General features: G+C 38.9%; 1 protein-coding gene across 1 annotated transcript in view; it reads left to right on the forward strand.

Moving 5' to 3' along the window:
- Positions 1-21808, forward strand: part of ANO4 (anoctamin 4) — a gene marked incomplete at both ends in the record, with an annotated part of 108193 nt that overhangs the window by 48658 nt on the left and 37727 nt on the right. Inside the window, 5 exons of the mRNA XM_083365360.1 lie at positions 2934-3092; positions 6225-6325; positions 10839-10883; positions 15639-15770; positions 20346-20452. Coding sequence (XP_083221486.1) covers positions 2934-3092; positions 6225-6325; positions 10839-10883; positions 15639-15770; positions 20346-20452 — 544 coding nt within the window. The remainder of the gene's footprint in view (positions 1-2933; positions 3093-6224; positions 6326-10838; positions 10884-15638; positions 15771-20345; positions 20453-21808) is intronic.

Here is a 21808-nt window from a genome sequence, read left to right on the forward strand (position 1 = left end):
CCGTTGAATATACAGTAGAGGTGACAAATAGATTTAAGGAATTAGATCTGATAGACAGAGTGCCTGAAGAACTATGGACAGAGGTTCGCGACATTGTACAACAGGTAGCAACCAAAACCATCCCAAAGAAAAAGAAATGTAAGAAAGCAAAATGGCTGTCTGAGGAAGCTTTGCAAATAGCTGAGGAAAGGAGGGAAGCAAAAGGCAAGGGAGAAAAAGAAAGATACGCCCAATTGAATGCAGAATTCCAGAGAATAGCTAGAAGAGATAAGAATGCCTTCTTAAATGAACAGTGCAAAGAAATAGAAGAAAACAATAGAATAGGGAGGACCAGAGATCTTTTCAAGAAAATTGGAGAGATGAAGGGAACGTTTAATGCAAAAATGGGCATGATAAAGGACCAAAATGGCAGGGACCTAACAGAGGCAGAAGAGATTGAGAAGAGGTGGCAAAATTACACAGAAGAACTATACAAGAATGAGCTTAACGTCCCTGATAATCACAATGAGGTGGTCACTGACCTCAAGCCAGACATCCTAGAATGTGAAGTGAAGTGGGCCTTAGAAAAGCTGAGCAACAACAAAGCTAGTGGAGGTGACAGTATTCCAGCTGAGCTATTCAAAATCTTAAAAGACAATGCAATAAAAGTGCTACACTCAATTTGCCAGCAAATTTGGAAGACTCAACAGTGGCCACAGGATTGGAAAAGATCAGTTTACATTCCAATTCCAAAGAAAGGCAGTGCCAAAGAATGTTCAAACTATCGCACCATTGCACTCATTTCTCATGCTAGTAAAGTCATGCTTAAAATCCTACAAGCTAGACTTCAGCAGTATGTGGATCGAGAACTACCAGAAGTACAGGCAGGATTTCGAAGAGGCAGAGGAACTAGAGATCAAATTGCCAACATACGCTGGATCATGGAGAAAGCTAGAGAGTTCCAGAAAAACATCTACTTCTGCTTCATTGACTATGCTAAAGCCTTTGATTGTACCAGACCATCTTATTTGTCTCTTGAGAAACCTATATGCGGGTCAAGAAGCAACAGTGAGAACTGGACACGGAACCACCGATTGGTTCAAAATTGGGAAAGGAGTCCGGCAAGGCTGTATACTGTCGCCCTGCCTATATAACTTATATGCAGAGCACATCATGAGAAAGGCAGGGTTAGATGAATCAAAATTTGGAATTAAGATTGCCGGAAGAAATATCAACAACCTAAGATACGCAGATGATACCACTCTAATGGCAGAAAGTGAAGAAGAACTAAAGAGCCTCTTGTTGCGGGTGAAGAAGGAGAGTGCAAAACTTGGGTTGAAACTTAACATTAAGAAACCAAGATCATGGCATCTGGCCCTCTCAATTCCTGGCAAATAGATGGGGAAGAAATGGAGGTAGTGACAGATTTTATTTTCCTGGGCTCCAAGATCACTGCAGATGGGGACTGTAGCCAAGAAATTAAAAGATGCTTGCTCCTCAGGAGGAAAGCCATGGCAAATCTAGACAGCACACTAAAAAGCAGAGACATCACCCTGTCAACAAAAGTGCGTGTAGTCAAGGCTATGGTCTTCCCAGTTGCAATGTATGGCAGTGAAAGTTGGACCATAAGAAAGGCTGAGCGCCAAAGAATTGAGGCCTTTGAACTATGGTGCTGGAGAAGACTCCTGCGAGTCCCTTGGACTGCAAGGCGATCAAACCGGTCAGTCCTAGAGGAGATCAATCCTGACTGCTCTTTAGAAGGCCAGATCCTGAAGCTAAAACTCAAATACTTTGGTCACCTAATGAGAAGGAAGGACTCACTGGAGAAGAGCCTAATGCTGGGAAAGATCGAGGGCAATAGAAGAAGGGGACGACAGAAAATGAGGTGGCTGGATGGAGTCACTGAAGCAGTAGGCGTGAGCTTAAATGGACTCCAGAAGATGGTAGAGGACAGGAAGGCCTGGAGGAACGTTGTCCATAGGGTCGCGATGGGTCAGACACGACTTCGCAGCTAACAACAACAACATTGTATTGTCATGGAAAAAGAATTCCAAGGATTACAGAGGAACTTGCCTCTGTGTTACCATCTCCTAATGTATCCATGAACAATTAATAAATGTTCCTAAATAGAATATACCACTTGGAAGATTCTACTCAGAGGAAGGAATCCCATGCAGATCAATGGCCAAAAACATAAAAAAGCTTCGTAGGTAATGACTAGCACTTCAAAATGTATCTGGGAGTCTACTTCCAAAGCTAGGCCGTAGTATTTTGGACCAGTTGCAGTTCCCAAATAAGGCAGCCTTTCCTTTCAAAAGCAGCCCCCAGTAAAGCACATTACAAATGTGTGATGATGAGGGTATGAGTGACAGTTACAAGGCCACCTTGTTTCAGATACAGTTGTTTCAAGCATTCCAAGTATTTCCATATAGATCATAGTTTCTGCCTTCGATTGCAGCAAGAGTCATAATTCCTAAAGAATCCATAGATCCTGGATCACCTTCTTTTGGAAGAGTGCAACTCATCAGTAGTTAAATATTGAATTATAATGGATCCAAATTATTTTTTAAAAAAAATATCTGTCAGAGAAACCACTAGGACAGATAATATGAAATTTTGAAAACATATAAAATGCAGAGTCAGAAAACAGTTGTAATAGAAGAGCAACTATCTGGTGATCATCACTACATATGAATTATAGGGAAAATTCTTATGTGGTTTAATAAATCTTATTTCAGTGTTATGTTTTGTTATGCTATGCTATACTAAGCTAAGCTAAGCTACTTTACATTATGTTACATTACGTTACATTATATTATGTTATGAATATTTATATGTTCTGTAGTAGTTTTCAGATATTTTGTTCTGAAATCCTTTTCTTACCAAAACTGTTAAAGTCGCTAGTTGTGTTGTTGGGTTTTTTTATTTGACAACTGTACTGACTGCCTTTACAGGGTATTCCAGAAAAAAATAAATCCGGTGGACTATACTTCAGAGATGGAAAATGTCACATTGACTATATCTTGGTGTACAGAAAATCTAACTTACAAGCAGAGAAAAGAGAAGTATTTGAAAGAAATATTAGAGCAGAAGGACTTCAGATGGAGAAAGAGGTAGGGGAGCTGGAAGCAAGAGTATTTCATTGCAATTTATAATTTATAGCCGATTTCAAGAGGGTTACTAAAATGTCCATTGACCTACATAGTTGATTAAACACAATCTAGTGATTTAGGCAATGACCTGATTCATCTCAGTCTAATTCAGTGGCTTCCTGATTTGATTTAAAATTTGATCCAAAATGAGGTCAGAAAAGCTACATCTTTGAAACTGAATATAATAACATGACATAAAATCTGATGTGCAACAGAAACAAAGCAAAATAGTTATATTGTATATTACCATATTTTCCGGCGTATAAGACGACTTTTTAACCCATGAAAATATTCTCAAAAGTTGGGGGGGTCGTCTTATACGCCGGGTCGTCTTATACGCCGGGAAAAAAAACAAATCAGTCGAGCGTCCCCGTTCTTGCAAAGCCGGGCCGCCCCGCACAACCGAGCTATCTCCGGCGCGGCTCCGGGACACGGCTGGGTGGGAGCGTCGGGCGGCTCTCCCCACGTGAAGGCGGCGCTGCCCGTCGGCTCTTGGCCCGAGGGGAGGGCCTCGCGCCCGCCGGACTCACATGTCACCAGCACCGCTCTCCCCTCCACGGGGATGCGCTTCCGCCGGGCGGTGCTGGCTGAGATGAGCCAGCAGGCAGCCGCCGTGAGCGCGGCGCTGAGGGGCAGCGGCAGGACGGCCCAGCGCCTGCAGGACAGCCAGCAGCCCCATGCGCAGCAGCAGCCGCCGGCTCAGCAACAGGTCCGAGCGCAGGAGCCGCACCGCCAGGCTGCCCAGGAAAAGCAGCCACACCGAGAGGCTGCACGCCCAGTCCAGCTCCATGAGGGGCAGGGCGGGAAGCCGGCCGGGAAGAGGTACCGGGAGCCCGGGCCGAGCGCGCCTCGGCCGACGGTGAGAGGGAAGCGGCACATGAAAAAGAGGCTGCGGGTGGAGCTGCCCCGCCCTGCGCCGAATGGGAGAAGTTCAAGGCCTGGGGGGAAGCAGGAGGGGCGCCGGCCGTGGCGGGGTGGCGGCTGCCCTCCGGTGCCTGCCGCCCGGGAAACGCTGTGCCTCGGGGGCCGGCAGAAGCGCGGGATTAGTGGGAGGGCCGGCGGGGCCAGTCGGGCCTTCGCCTCCTCTGCGACGGACAGGGAGGGCAGGGCATGTAAGTATTTTCCGGCGTATAAGACAAAAAACCTTGAAAAACTTCTTAAAAGTAGGGGGTCATCTTATACGCCGGAAAATACGGTATATTGATCAGCCTTTGTAAATTTTCTCAAAATCATACTTTATGTTTTAAGATGAAAGCTGTTGTGAGCTTGGATTAGAGGACCTCTGAGGTCTCTTCCAGCCTTATGATTCTATATTTGTACCACATCATTTTCTACATCACTTTTATAGTCCAGGTTTTTTTTTAAATTCCAGATCCACATTGAAATCAGTCTCAATTTCTGTTTATCCAATAAAATCTTTTGTTCTTCTATATTCTCTGCTATAATATTAAACAATCTTGAAAGTAACTTCTGAGTGCATTGTTCCCAAAGAGCCTTACTTTTTTTTTATAATCTAATAGTGTTTCTCCATTGTAATAAAGGGTCCATCCTCATTCAAGAGTAATCCTTTGCTCTTTGGGTTCCCTATAGCCCGCCTACCATTCTCTTGTTTATTTTCCAGTCAACAAAATTTTCCCATAGAAGGGTTTCTTACAATTAATTTCAAAGACTTATTGTCTTATATATTTTTACACACACACCCAGACAAAGTCCCTCTAGCCCCTTAATTTTCCAAAATCAATATTTTTGTCCCCCTTTTCCTGTTTTCCAGAAATTAAAACTTCTAATTTTTAAAAAGTCTGAATCTCTCTTTAAAGATTGCTCTGAAACTACAAACCATGCTGTACACAAACAACCTGCCTTAGATTATTGCCTTCTTGGAAAGGGACTAATTCCTCATCTGTATTCCATCAAAACCTCTAAAATATGCTGACCACACTATGTGTGGTCTTCATAAATAGAATATGAATTAAAACACATTAGAAAGAAGTGTAGTTAGTGCTTGATTCTTTTTCTGGCCAGAGCTTGCATGAATTTAATGTACGGTACTATAAAAAGCACATTAACGCAAAACTAATACATATGTTGATCAGGTAGGTAATATGCACTTTGTTTTGAGTCAATGAACACTAACTTTATGGTTTCATGTTTTGCTTTGTAACAAATTTGTGTAAGGCTTATGGCTATGCACTTAATAAACCTAAATATTCCTATAACTGCATGATAAATAGATAATTCAATAGTAAATCTTATCAGTTGAAAAGCAACATAATATATGTGATTTAAAGCCAACACATTAGGTTTTTACTGTAGTTTCAATCAGTTCTTCTTCTTCCAGTTAAGAGACTTGGAGCAAATGCAAAGGAGGCCAGTGTGCCTAAGAGTTAGTGGACCCGATGTTTTATGAAGCACCTTTGAAAGATGTTTCATACAAACTTCCATCATAGACATTTTAATATGTAATTTCAATAGTGTTCTGCAATCAAGTTAATGAAAGTATTGTGAATTCACAAGTGGGAAATCATAATATTTTTATTATGCTATAACTGATTTACTAGCATCACAAGCTCTCCAGTATTTTATAACTTGCAACTCTAAGTAGCAGAAAGGCAGTTCTGAATGGGATTTTCATACATTTCATTAATGAGTCTGTGAATGAAACACTTTAAGTAGATTCGTCCTGGGTCTTAAATGATGATTCATATTTTGTGGCCTTCTACACTCTTAACTATTTAACCATTTATGTTAAGAAAATATTTGAGAGTAATTTTTCAGATATTCTGTGATTTTTAAACAATATATAAAAAAATCATTCAGTTTATTTTGAGGGATACTTTCAAAATATTCTGCTTAATTTTTCTAGGGTCATCATATCCCTACTTTCTAAATGGTTTCTGCACGAAAACAGACCTTTTCCTTGTTCACAAGTGCTTCAGAATAATTTATTCTATTAGTAACAGCTAAAATGGTATTACGAGAAAAAAGCACCAGCAGAATTAGGAGATTTCCAAGGTTTGCAGAGATTTTAAAATAAGAAATTACATTTTTTAAAATTTTTTAGGAATTTAACTTATTATCTCTTATCTGTTGCAGTCATCTTTATCAAACAGTGATATCATCTTTGTGAAGTTGCATGCCCCTTGGGAAGTCCTGGGAAAATTTGCAGAACATATGAATGTAAGAATGCCTTTCAGGTAGGTTTAATTACAATTGTGGAGAATTTAACATGAACATGAAGTTGAAGTGATTATGATTCAGTTGAAATAATTATGGTTCAGCTGTAATTTTGATTCAGTTTTGACTTTGACTTAATATGATATATTCTGCAGTGCCGCTAGTTTCATAGGGCATTCTGTTCTTTAGCCCCTTCATTGCTAGAGTCCAAATCACGCCCTGCTGTTTTTTAAAGGGACTTCTTTGCAATCAGTGAAAGGAAACAAACATCCAAGTGCCAGTCTGTCAGAACCATCTGGCATATTTAGTGGCTGTGATCAGCTATGATGTATGTTTATTTTATTTATTTATTTTAATCCCATTACCATTTATATCCCGTCCTTCTCCGAAGACTCAGGGCGGCTTACAATCTAAGCACAAATTAAATGTGCTTAGCAATAGCCTTCATTCTATGTATATGCCTGCTTATTAGGGCTTTCGCCCCCCCCCCAAGCGGCATTATTACAAAGTCAGCTTATTGCCCCCAACAATCTGGGTCCTCATTTTACCTACCTCGGAAGGATGGAAGGCTGAGTCAACCTTGAGCCTGGTGGGATGCGAACCTGCACTAATTGCAGGCAGCTGGTGTTACTTAAGGAGGCATTACCCCACTGCTCCACCAAGGCTCTATGTTGCACTATTAGAAACGAAGTTCACCTAAACATTCAAGAATTCAGGTGGAAAAAATTAAATATTTATTGTTATTTTGGAAAATAATTGTTAAAATGTGATAATAATACTCAATTAACTCAATATATCATTATGACCATTTTGGTATATTTAATTATATTTTTTTCTAAAATTGAATATGTTACAAGAATTGTAATTGACCAAAATTGATTCCTACATCATATTGTTAAAAGATACATTTGGCATATATTACATTAACATAAAGCGGCTAATAGTAACATTACACATAACTTAATTCATCTGTCACCTCTATAGATTTATATGAGTGTTCTAAAAGAAATTTGATTAATCTAAATTTTATAAAGGATACTCTACATAAATAAAAAATAAATTCTTACAATGTAAAGATTTCGGATCTAATTAGATTCTAAATAGGTATTAATATGCAGAGCTAATTGCAAAGACATGATTTTTAAAATTTAACTCCTGTAAGCGTATGATGTTGGAATTAAAACTGTAATGATTTCAGCATTGACTGAATTTTCATTGTAAGTTGTAAACTTAATTCTAAAAATGTTTGGGTAATAAAGTGTGGATGTCTATAAGTTTAATGCTGACCAAAATGCTTTTTGGCTAGCATTCTGTTTGCAGCATTCTTTAACAAAAAGGGAAATGATCTGAAAAGAATCCAGAATATGCTTTGGAAAATTTATGAAAAGAATATGAAGGTGATGTCCATTTGCTATTGCTTTTTCTCCTCTGGATACCTAGCAGTATACTTGATACTCACTTGATAATTCAGTTGCTGAATGATGGTGCATATATTCATGAATATGGGCCTATAGGGTCCCTATGGGTCACTTAAGTTCCCTTAGTTCTACCAAGTTCCCCAAATGATAAGATCTTTATCATACAACACTAGATTAAAAAAGCCAATGTGTTGAAACTGAACTGGCCCAACAAATATGAGACCACTCTGCTCAATCTTGTCCTTCATTTGATTTGGTTTTGCATAATGGTTTTTAATTTTTTAATTTTTTTTAAAATTTTATTATATTTATATACCGCCCTTTCCCGAAGGACTCAGGGTGGTTTACAGGGTGATTAAAACAAAAAATACAAAAGTTAAAAACAGATTAAAAAAAATTATATCCGTCCCTGAACAAATAAAACCCCGGTTAAAATTAAAATTAAAATTAAAATGTGCATAGGATCTACTGAAGTAGCTATCATCTCTGGAATTTTTAAATATATTTTATATTTTATTTTTTCCCATGTTGTTAACAATGCATTTCTTATATAATGATTCTGCAAATATTTATGATCTCTATTTTTCCCATACCATAAGAAAATGTGCCACCATAATTGTAAATCATGGCCCTCCAGATATAACAACCTTTCGTTTTTAAGAATTATCCATTCCTTTACCGATGTTAATACAGATGCTTGATAATATAGAACCCACTCTAGTAGGCCAAATCCTCCATTTTCCTTGGCATCTTGTAGCAATTTCCACCCTTATTATAGCTTTGTTCCCTTTCCAAATAAATTAAATTAATGAGTTCAAATCTTCAAAAAAAATTCTCCAATTTTATAGGTATTGTTTCAAATAGAAATAAAATTTTCGGTTGTAAATTCATTTTCACTCTGGCAATTCTTCCTAATATTGACAATTGCAAATTTTTCCATTTTTCCAAATCCAGTTTTATTTGAATTAATAATTTTGTGTAGTTATCTTCTTTTATTGTTGAACATCTTGTCGTTAACTGTATCCCCAGATATTTAACCTTTTTAACTATCTGCAATTCTGTCTTTTCCAATATTTGGTTTTTTTGCTTATCTGTAAGGTTTTTAACTATTGCTTTAGCTTTTTCTCTATTTATTTTCAGTCCTGCGATCTCTCCATACTCTCTTTCCCAATAGTTTAGGAATCATTTCCAAGGGTTCTTCTAAAATAAACATCAAATCATCTGCAAATGCTTGTAGTTTGTATGTTTCACCTTTTATTTCTAGCCCTTTAATTTCTATATCTTTTCTAATATTTCTATTTAAAACTTTCAAAATGAAAATAAATAACAGTGGAGATAGTAGGCAACCTTGCCCTGTGCCTTTCCTTATCTCAAAATTCTCCATATAGTCTCCATTCACAATCACTTTCGCTGTTTGTTTATTGTATATCGTTTTTTTATCATATTTATAAAATTCTGTCCAAAGTCCATTATTTGTAATTGTTGAATCATAAATTGCCAGGAAACATTATCAAATGCCTTTTGGGCATCTAGAAATACTAAAGCCATTTGTTTTCCTGGATGATACCTCCACTCATTTTTAGTGACTGCATTTTGTTCCAACTACCATGTCCTTAATCAAAATGGAAGCTAAGTGAACATGTGACAGAGAGGGAGAGAGAGACTCCAGCATGTATTGTTCAGATACACAAAATTTAGTTGCAAATGCACACATTGTTGAAAAATGAATTTTGTTATACCGTTTGTTATCATCATATTTGTGATCACAGTCACATGAATGAGATACTTGTTTAATGAGAAGTGGCTGCGTATATACGGTGTGCATATGTATACATGCATGCATGCTCACATATATGTACAGATAGAAAAATCAGCACTGAAATAAAAAAACTATATTGCCACATTGTAGATCTCTAACTCCTGTAGTTTCAGAACTATTACTAGTAATAATGCAAGAGACACAACTTGTATGAGATGGTTGCTGGTTCGTAACAGAAATGTTTTTAAAGACTTTTTTTTCCTGAGTGATTTTTCCAGTGGACTTTATGTTTGTTTTTAATAAATGTACCAGTGCACGGTTTCGTCATCTTTCAGCTATAACTCCAGCATGCATCCAAGGCAACAAACATTTACCCACTTGATAGGATGATCCTGTCTCTGCAAGGCAGTTAATCGAAATTAAGTGCAGTTAATCGAAATTAAGTGTTGGCCTAGAATAAATTAAAGCACAATGAGCAAACCAGACAGCAATGTTTGAGTTGAAAGAAGCGGGCAATAAGGCTTTGAAAGGGGAGCAAGAAGACATACCCAGAGGTTGCACTTGGAGGTGGGGGTGGGGAGGGAATATAAAACAATGTCCTTGATTTTTGCCCTCAACATGGTTGCTGGCCATATGGTCACTGGGCAAGGTGGCAATATAATAAGCCCCTACTATGTTGCTTTTTGCCCTTGGGTTAACTTCAGCCCATAACATCAGTTGTGTTACTTCGTCTTCAGCACACAAAAAATTACACCTAATGCTAATCTGAATTAGTAGCATGGTCCCATGAATCTCTTACATCACATTCGTAATGGAAGATGCACAAGCCATTCTAATCAACATAATCTCATACTCACATCACAGATACAGAAAATATAAAAACTGGTAGGGAAAACACGTACTAAATTCCTCAGTATCATACTATTGTGCATGAATATAATCTTTTCAAAACTGCATCCCTAGCATCAATGTCACCTGATCATGTACTGCATGTATAACTGTAACAGTTTTCTTTTGTATTCTCATATTTAAAGCATTTTAATATCAATATAAAAGCTTAGCATTTTATTTCATTTCAGGTTCCCTGATTCATTGAACAAAAAATGCTTCAAGATGCATGACTTAATTGGAAAAAAGAAAATAATGAACATACATGCATGTATACACACATACAGAGAAAGTGTGAGAAAGAGATTAAGGATGCTTTTAATCGTTCTGATTGTTAATCTCTTTTTAGTTTCTTCTTCCACCTCTTACAGGATTCTGTCTTCAATCTCCTTTCCTTCCTTGCTAGTTCATACTGTAACTGACGATGGGTTTTCTTCTCGACTGGCTTCATTTTTGCTGTTCTTCCAGGAGAAAATTCTATTACCTGCATCGGCGCTACAAGATCCTGAACAAGTTAGTGGGTTTTGTTTTATTTATTGGGAGTTCAGTTTAATCAAAAAGTTAAATCACAGAAGAAAAATCTAAACTGTTATGGTTTCTATAAAAGCAGTAATTACAAAGATACTTTTTAATTGAGCTATTACAGGCATTATCACTCATTCCTCAAATATGATGATAATATATGTATACCACTTGATTAACTTAAAGATCTATAACAAGGTCTATGAAGGCTTCCCAGCTGCTGTATAATCTCAGGTAAGGGATGGATTCTTTATGAAGTGATAGGAAGGAGTTATGTTCATGCTCCTGCATGCATTAAAGTGACTTTTTGGTGTCAAATCCAAAGTAACTGCACCAATCAAATGGCAATTTTCCTTGGTATATTCCTTCGAAGAGAAATGGTATATGACCGTGGTGGCAAACCTATGGCATACATGCCACAGGTGGCACGTGGAGCCGTCCCTGTGGGTACACGTGCCATCGCCCCAGAGGGAGGCGGGGCCAGGCTGCTCCCGTCTGCCTCTCCACGTGCGCCTGCGCTCTTGCTCTCTCTCTGCACTGGGAGTCAGCTGCAAGAGCTTAGCGGATCCTGGCTGGCTGGTGGAAGCAGCTACCAGGAAGAGTCCAGGTAAGCCTCTGGAGTGATTTCGCCCCCCCCCCCAGCTGATCCAGGCAGCAGAAGCATTTTCTAAGCCTCTGGAGCTGGGATCCATGGTTGCGGGGCAATTTTGCAGTGTGCCAGCAGCCCGATCTAGGCTCCAGAGGCCTGGAAAAGGCCTCTGCTGCGTAGATCTAGGGCTACAGGGCGATTTCGCATTCTCCCCCCCACGGTTGTTACGGGCGGCAGAAGCATTTTTCAGGCCTCTGGAGCCAGGATCAGGCTGCTGGCATGCCGCAAAATTGCCCTGCAACCATGGATCCTGACTCCAGGAGCTTGGAAAAGGCCTGAGGGGGAGGCCAGAGGGGAGCGAGAGCTGTGGCTCCCTGGCTTCTCCACCTGAGGACGCGTGCAGGGAGAGGCGCCGCCCGGCTTGGTAAGCTGCAGTCTCCCACAGAAGGAGCAGAAGGATGGAGGAGGAGGGCTGGCTGGGGATGGGTGTAAGGCTGCCCATGGGGGTGAAATTTGACCAGCCCCAGTCTGGAGGGGGGAGGCCAAGGGAGCCCAAAGGGAGGCATCCCGGCTGGCCAGTAACAGGCTGGAGATCATGGGACGAGCAGTAGGTGGGATAGGTGCTTCTGATGTCCACGGGGGAAGAAGCTGTGAGGAGGCTCCATGCCCAGTCCCGAGGCAGCAGCCCTATGTGTGTCTCCATGTGCCCCTGCCCTGCCAGGCAAGTGGAGCCATGACATCTGCAGCAGAAGAGCGCAGGCGGGCAGCGGAAGGCACAAGGAGCCCCGATCCCAGCACAGCCCCTCCCCACTCGTCCTCCCCCCCCTCGGAAGAGCTGCGGTGCTCAGGAGCCTCCCCCCATGCTCCCCACCCACTGAGCAAGATGCCCTCCTGCCCACTGCCCCACCCACCAGAGCAACATAGAGCTGGCCACGCCTACCCTGGCGATACATAAGTGGGTTTTGGGTTGCAGTTTGGGCGCTCAGTCTCTAAAAGGTTTGCCACCACTGGTATATGACATTCATGAAATTAGCATTTTAATTATTCTTTAGAATAAATAAATAAATAAATAAATAAATAAATAAATAAATAAATAAATAAATAAATAAATAAATAAATAGAAATTAAAGCCTGGAAGGGTAAGGGATTTGATTGATTGATTGATTGATTGATTGATTATATGCCAGAAGTCAGTGTCAACTCTTAGCAGCTTAGATTTTCTCCATGATGAGCTGCCCCTTACATGGTCTTTCAGGTATTCCAATTGTGCACTCAACACTACTGTAACTGAGTTTATCCACCTTGCCACTCATTAGTCTCTTCTCTTTCCTTCCTCCTCTCCCAAGAGCCTTAGAACCTTCTCCTGGAAGCTAGGTTTCAGCATAATGTATTCAAAGTAGGATAATTTGAACTTTGTCATTTCTGCCTAAAATGAGAACTCTGGGTTCATCTGTTTCATAATCCATTTATTTGTTTTCTTGGCTGTGCATGGTATTCTGAAGTCTTCTCCAATACTAAAGTTCGAAAGAGTCAACACAGGTATTTCTTGACTCACAACCATATCTGGGACAGGAATTTCCATCACAAAGTGATGTGGTCTTTAAGTGAACGTTCATATGACTGCACCTATTTTATGACCTTTTTGCCATGGACATTAAGCAAATCACATAGTTGTTAAGGAATCATGTGGTTGTTAGGCAAATCTATCTTCCCTCATTGCTTGTTGGAACCCAGTTGGGAAAATTGAAAATAGTGAGCACATGACCCCAGGACACTGCAGGTGTTACAAACACATGCTGTTGCCATGCAGCGAAACTGTAATCATGTGACTGCAGGACTGGTCATTAGTCACTTTTCAATGCCATCATAACTCCGAACAGTTGCTAAGTAAATGGTCATAAGGCAAGGAGTATCTGTACTTTTTGTATCCTACTTTTTCAAAGTCCAACTTTCACTTTGATGGCATATCGCTAGGAATACAATTGCTTGCTCTGCTCAGATCTTTGTAGGTAGAGAGTGATTTTAGGAGTAATTAACTTTTTCTTCCACTTGGTTCCTAAGATAAAATGCAGCTGTTGTATCTGCTTTTCACTTTTAGCAAAAAAAAACAACACCTCCCATTGTGCATCTTAAATTTGTTGCTTTGTTCCTTCCCCTGAGAAGCCAAACTTTTATGATTAAAAGCATAATAGATAAAAGCAGTATAAAATTTTGAAAGAAATAAATAATCCGTTAAAGAATTGTACCTCGCAGAGTCACTGAATATATGATCAGCCCAAACAAGATATAGATTTGTTTGTAAAGTAAATTATGATGGATGTAAATATATTTCAGAGTATTTTCCAAATAATAATATAAAATATCCTACAAAACAATGATAAGTAAGAATATAGATAGGACAATTCAGCTAGGAATAGATTTTCAGACAATCACACAAGTATTTTTTTTTTGTTTTGTTTTGTTTTGACCTTTCACTAGACCAGGGGTCGGCAACCTCGGCTCTTTTATGACTCGTGGACTTCAACTCCCAGAATTCCTGAGCCAGCATAGCATAGCTGGCTCAGGAATTCTGGGAGTTGAAGTCCACGAGTCATAAAAGAGCCGAGGTTGCCGACCCCTGCACTAGACCATAATGCCACTGATATTAGTGCCATTATTTTTCAGTACAGTGTAACAAGAAAACAAATACTAACAGTAGCTATTTATTTATTTATTTTCTACGGTCATCCTTCTCAACTGAGTAACACTGGGTGTCTGTGTGTGTGTGTGTGTGTGTGTGTGTGTGTGTGTGTGTGTGTGTGTATGTGTATGCTGAGATAATTAATCAGTTAACGGTAAAGCCAAGAAATGAGGCCCTTAACACATTCAGAGCCCGGGTACACAGTCAGGTTTTTAAAACCTTACAGAAGGTCAACAGGGCTGGAGAATATTTGAGTGAGCAAGATCTACCAAAGAAAAGGCCCATCTTCTGATCCCTGTCAGCCAACACTCTGGTGGAATCTTCTGGACCAAATTGAATAGGTAGATACTCTTGGAGAAAGATGGTCTTTCGGGTAACCTGATCCCAGGCCACGTAGCTCATGTTGCCTATGTATGCTATTTGTACAGTTGCAAACATTATATAGTAACTGACTAGGCTCCTGATAACTCTTTTGCTTTTATTAAAAAACAAAGTCAGAGTTTTGGGATTGGGAATGGAAGACCAGTACACATGACACATTCTGACAGTTAATACGTTTTGCAGCATACTCAAATAAGCATTAAAGTCTCTTTGAAGTGAATAAAACTCAGCACTTGGTTCCTATATTGATACATCCAGGAAGTTTTCTTGGTAGTGATTTGGGATTGTTTTCTTCCACATTTTTTTCCTCCCTAGACTAGCCTATTATTCTCAATTACTTATCCAAATATTTACCAGACATTGCCCTGATTAGCTTTTCATAATCTCCTAGCTTGACCAAAACAAGTACTATTGAAACAAACTAAGATAGCAATGTTTTTTAAAAGCTCTCTTTGTGACAAATGAGTAGGTAGAAAATGGTAGCAAAACCATTTCCCTAAAGTTCTCTTGCCAAAATCTTTCATAATGAGTCTAGGAAGTTTTTGTTGTATTTTATGTAGTTTTTTTAGATAAGATTAAATTTTTAATCAAAGAGTTAAAGCTTTTGAAAATTAAATTGTTAATAAATGGTCTATATTGAAATTTTGTGCTAAAATTTAGTGGAAAAATTATCCTGAGATTATTGCCAAAGCATCTTTTCCTGTTTGCTACAAACTTTAAAGCTCTTAGCTTTTTGAACTGAGAAACTTAAAAGGAAGAGAAATCTAAATGCTTCATTCCTTTGCTTTTCCGTCTCAAAATCTTTATCAAAGCAAAGATGTGATTATAAGAGATGTATCTTATGAATCCTCCATGTTATCTATTGTGAAGCAAGCTAGATTGACCGTTATTTTATATATATATTGTATACACACATAGTTATAGGCTGTTTAGTCATGGCAGAGTTATTTGCCCATAGTTAATTGTGATTAATGTCTGGAAAATTATTGCATTTAATATCCTCTGTATCCATAAAAATGTTTATGTATAGAAAATGCTTATTTCCACTGAAATATATTGGTATCGTTAAGTTTGCCTTCCCTTTCATCTCTTGCAGAATAGAGAAAGAATTAAGCAGGTTTCGAGGATGGTTACCTAGAAAGCCAATGAGTTTGGACAAGAAAAGGATGCCAGATTTGGAAGAAAATAACTGCTACACAGCTCCATTTAGTCAACAAAGGATTCATCAGTGAGTTTTATAAAAAGGCAAATGTGAAAAGGGAAATATTTACATTTAAGTGAAAATGGGACCTTGTACTGCTTGATAATTTTTCAAATGCTGAATTCTGAATAATCCTTAACATACTAAAAAAAGTCCACATCCTGTAATATTTGCTGGGTGCATACTAGCTAAATAAAAACACCAGGTTAGCAATGTATTTGGTTCTGTTTGTTTCATTACTCGTTGATCCAACTTCTCCATATGAAATATACCCTATGACCTTTGAATACGTCTGGCTGGGAAGGACTTTTGAGCTGTGTTCAGGGAGGTAGAACATTTTGAACACTTTGAACATTGTGGATTACAACCTTGCCTGATTGACAATTTTTGGATGCCTGAGACAAAGGATCACTATATAATATTGTTTTTGGGACTGGATCTGTACTCTGGAACCTATTGGATTATAAAGGCTACATATAAAGACCAGAAAACTAGAGGAAACTTTGTTCTACTTTTACTGAGACTGGTGATACTAGAGGATCTCCAGGAATGATGCCTCAAGAAAAAACAAACACCTTTCAGAAGGAAATATACTCTATGCTACAACTAATTCACCAAACAATTGTTGCATACAAAGAGGACATAAAAAGAAACCATAATGAGACTAAAAATAATTTAGATAATATAAATGAGCAAATCTCCAAATTAAATCTACAACTGTTGTAGAAAGTTCCCAGACAATGACTACAAAGTATGAACAAATAAATCAGAAATCAGAAGATGAAGCAGAGGAAATAGACCTAGAAATGGAAGAGATAAAAGAAGGGAAATATACCGTAAACTACCATATACAAATAAAATACTGCAACAATGAAACGAACAATGAAAATGCAAAAGACCCTTTCCCCTTAAGTCTGCAAATTACACCTTATGACAAGGAAGAAGATTTTTTTTAAAAATGGAACATAGAGCTGTCGGGAAATGTTACAACTTGGGAGACAAAAATAAAAAGAGAAATTGAGGGAGAAGAAAAGTGGGAGTTGCTTAAGGAATATAAATGGGTGGAATTCCCCCTCAAAAATACCCTAAATTATCTTCCTCATGCCAAACAACTTTCACAAAAATAGAAAATTCCTGGGCGATTTAATTTACCTTGGAAAGCTACTTGGCAAAGAAAGAAAGAAAGAGTTAGATTTAAAAAATTGAAGATTTGACTTATTAGATGGGGCATTACATGTTTAAATACTTGTTTGAATATGATTAAAAGAACAGATAGCCCTTAGATATAATTAGACTTTTATAATGAAAAGATATGATTTAGAATTAAAATAGTATTTTTTCTTATGGGAAATATGAAAATAGGAGGATTGGTATGAATATTTTTTTTTGCTATATAAATGTAATTAATATGGAGAAAATCATAACTGACAAAGATACTTCAAATATTGATGGGAAATCAAACTTTAACAAGAGCACAAAAACAGGATATTGATTTATGAATTATTATTATTTGTATAATATTAGTAAACATGATGAAGATGTTTATATCTAACTTGTACACATCAATAGTACCAAGAATTGTACTGTAATGAACGGAAAATGGAAAAAATATGGGGAAGAAAGGAGGATCAGGGAAAATATATTGGATTGTGCAGTACTGAATAGATTTATACTGAAGAAGTTAATGTTAAATATGTGAACCCAGACATGTTTTTTACTTAGCACTATAGATTGTAATTCTTAAAAATTAATAAAACAATTTTTTAAAAAAAATAAATAGAATATATCCTATGCAGCATAAAATATAACATTAATACATCAATTATGCAATAAAGACCAAAATATCAAAATAAAAGGCTGAGATAGCTGATCTACTTAAATGCTTACAATCATCTGCATATAGTTCATAATTCTAATCTGTATTTTACAAAGCATCTTATATAAAAAATTAAGCGATAACAAATGCATTTATTGATTTCCATTACAAGTATGAAAGGAACAAATAGCTTTCTGACATAAAGAGGTCCTTAACTAATATGTGTGTAAATGTTTTAGATCGCTAACAAAGAATTAAAGGGAGACTGATATGCATTTCAAACTTATTTGTTTTCATCAGTCAGCCATACCCTTCTGAGATTCGAACCTGGGCTGATTGCACATTTGGCAGTTGTTTTAAATTCTAGGCCACAAGCTCTCTCACTTTGTTAGCTGAGAAGCAAGGGAGATATGTGTTAAATGCTTGTTAACTATTTAGATTACCTTGCTAGGCCCCAAACATGGGACAAATCTTTATTTCCTGTTTCAGCCTAACCCAGGGGTCGGCAACCCGAAAAAGGAAAAGAGCCACAGGGAACCGGTTCCATCACACATAAAAAAAAGTGGGAGCCGCGTGCGTGCATCCATGCATGCGCATGCGCAAAATGGGTTTTTCATGCGCAGACGCGCGCGTTTGCCTTTTTTTTATGTGTGATGGAACCGGTTCCCGGTTGCACGACGGCGACGGCCCATCTGCAAAGCTGCCGCTTTCGGCAGCCTGCAAACGTGCCACGGCAGTTTTCGCAAGAAGCGGCGCCGCTACCCATTCCGAGAGGTGCGCGCGCACCTCTCCGAACGACTGTAGGTGCGCGCGCACCTCCCCAAACCTCCCCAAACGTCGGCAGGTCTTTGTACCTCCGCGCAAACGGGCAGCGGCCCCGCTTCTTGGGAAAGCTGCCGCGGCCCATCTGCAAAGCTGCTGAAAGCGGCAGCTTTGCAGACGGGCCGCGGCAGCTTTTGCAAGAAGCGGCGCCGCTACCCATTCCGAGAGGTGCGCACGCACCTCTCCGAACGACCGTAGGTGCGCGCGCACCTCCCCAAACCTCCCCAAACCTCCCCAAACGTCGGCAGGTCTCCGGATGGCGGCGGCTTGGGAGAGGTGCGCGCACACTCTCCAAACCGCCGCCATCCCGTTTGCACAGCTGCCGTGTTCGTCAATGTTTGATGAACGCGGCAGGTCTCCGGACGAGACAGCGGCGGCTTGGAGAGGTGCGCGCGCACCTCCGCCCTTCGGAAAGGTGCGCACGCACCTCTCGGAACGGGCGGTGCCACTCTCCATTTGGAGAGGTGCGCACGCACCACTGCCCGTTCGAAGAGGTGCGCGCGCACCGGGCGTCTGGGAGCCGCAGGTTGCCGACCCGTGGCCTAACCGAAGGCCATCGACAGGCAGTAGTCACAACAGTGACAGCTCATATTTGTGTAAATTTTTTAGATTGCTAACAAAGAATTAAAGGGAGACTGATATGCATTTCAAACTTATTTGTTTTCAGTCAGCCATACCATATATATAATTTTGAAGTCTTATATAAATAAATTTTGAAGTCTTATCTTTGGAAATGTCATGTTGAATTCTACAATGACTGTTACCACCACAATAGGAAAAGAAAATGAAAACTTAGTTAAGCATTTTTGGTCCATATAGTTAGTACATGGGTAATATTTTTTAAAGTGGCTATTTTTATTTGATATAATGCCATACATCTTAGTGTTCTGAAAGAATTACTGCAAAGTAAAGCAGGCTCAACCTATTTTTGCATGTCTTCCAATAGATAAAAATTTGTTGCCTAATTTTTATTACAGGCGATCATTACATTTGATCCAAATCTGTGATTTTTAATCTACAATATTTCCGAGCTAGATAAATCAAAATTAATCTGCTGACTTAATTGCCAGCTGCAATCAAAGTTATTCTTTATCTGATAGTGTGCTGCACATCCTATATTCTGCTCTATGTCACATCAAGAGTACTTTCAGATATCTAAATCACTTCTATTGATTTCTTAGTCTACCATATAACAAATGACAATATAGTATTTCTAGTATTCAATATTTTTAAAAAGGAATGTGTCCAAAAAAGTGAATAAAATGAAATTCTGTAATCCCAAGTTACATTATCCAGTTTGCCTCCCATAATTCTGTGTAGGTTTCTCTTATCTTCTGCTAGCAGCTAGGCATTTCAGTTGTTTCCACGTCTTGCAGGTGCATTTGGTTATATACTAACTGGTGTGAGGGTTTATTGACTCTGAATGTTTCTAATCAGAGCATTTGGATTTGAAGGCAAAAAGGTATTTCGGTGTGTATAGGATATAATTCCTTAAAGCAACCGCAGCTTTTCCTATATTTTGGAACACCTTTTTGCCTTAGTATTCTAAGCATTGCATAATCTTAATGTTGACTTGTCATATCTGGTAAGGAATGACATACTTTTTCACTCAAGTTTGGTATTGATTTAAGATTCAGTGGCCAATTTGGTTAACAGAATTGTCAAGGGGACTCATCATTTGCTTCATCCAGAAATAAATTGGTATGATCCTTTCATTTTATAAAAAATATCACTGAAGCTGATTTACCTCTTTGTAACTATATATCCTACAAACTCTAATAAGCAACAGCTTTTATTTACAATATTTTTAAAAAAAAATGCGGTTGATTAGAACTTTTATACAGGACACATTTATTTACTGTATATTTTTTATATTTTACTGTTGGTATGTCAGAAATATTAGTGAAACCTTTTCAGTTGTCAGAAACAATAATTGCATTTCCTTGCTTGTATTTTCAAAACAGCTTTATCGTTCACAATAAGGACACATTTTTTAACAATGCTACAAGAAGTAGGATTGTTCATCATATTTTACAAAGGATGAAATATGAAGAAGGAAAAAATAAAGTCGGTAAGTGTGGGATTTCTGCAACTCTTACTCCATTTCAACCTTTGCTGTTACATAGAATAGAGCAGGGCTTTTCAACCAGTGGTACGGGTACCACCTGTGGTACACTGGCACCTGGCAGGTGGTACACGACCATCCTAGAAAAGTGGTAGCGGGAGGGGAATGAGCTGAACCGGTGGTAGCACCGCACAAGCCTGAGCGAAAGATGGCTGGAGCTGCAGGGCTGTCAGGGCTCAGCGGAATTGCCAGGATCAGTGCCAGGCTCCAGATGGAGCTTGGCACTGATCCTGGCGCTTCTGAGCCCAGAAGAAGCACCAATCAACTGGAATGTTGCAGCATCTCCAAGGTCTTGTGATTTACATTCAGATGCTTGGCAACTGATTCATATTTATGACAGTCACAGTGTCCCAGGGTCATGTGAAGTGACCAAAACCTGTTGCAACCACCTAGCAGGCGGGGGGAATAAAAACCAAACACCCCCACCTCACCCCCACTGCCAATCCTCAACAGAAATGCTCACAACAATGAAAACCTCGGACAGGAGGAAGAGCGCCACCAGGCAGGCGGGCAGGTGTCTTGCTTGGCTGTGGCTTGGAGGGCACTTTTTTCAGTGCCATTGTACCTTTGAACAGTCACTAAGCAAACTGTTGTAAGTCAAGGGTTACCTGTACTTCATCACTTTTTTCCTCTTTTTTTTTTTTGGTCATCAAGTTTTTGACACCTTGCTAGGCGACTGGTGGTACTTGGATGTTGCCATATCCTAAAAATGGTGCAATGGGTGAAAAGGTTGAAAAGCCCTGGAATAGAGTTAAGAGAAGCTGCAGTACAGGTAGTCCTCGACTTACAACAGTTCATTTAGTGACTGTTCAAAGTTAAAACAATACTGAAAAACTTTTGACTTATGACCGTTTTTCACAGTTACAACCTTTTAGCCTCCCCATGATCATGTGATCAAAATCCAGTTCATATTTATGACCATTGCTGTGTCTCAAGGTCATGTGATCTTCTTTTGCAACAATCTGACATACAAAGTCAATGGGGAAACCAGATTCCTTTAACAACAATTTTACTAATTTATCAACTGCAGTGATTCTCTTAACAACTGTGGCCAGAATGGTCATAAAATTGGGCAAAACTCACTTAACCAATGTCTTAACAACAGAAATTTGGGGTCAGTTGTGGTCATGGGTAGAAGACAACCAATACTAATATATTTTTTGATAAAATTATTAGCTACCAAAATTGTTCCTTCTTGTATCTTTTAATTCAATAGTAACTTTCAGTAAAATACTAAAGTGTGTGTAGTATTTGTAACTTGTATCTTCTCATATTTACACCTACTACCCACTCTTTGAATAC

The sequence above is a fragment of the Vipera ursinii genome (assembly GCF_947247035.1).
Source record: "Vipera ursinii genome assembly, chromosome: 6".
Lineage (NCBI taxonomy): Eukaryota > Metazoa > Chordata > Lepidosauria > Squamata > Viperidae > Vipera > Vipera ursinii.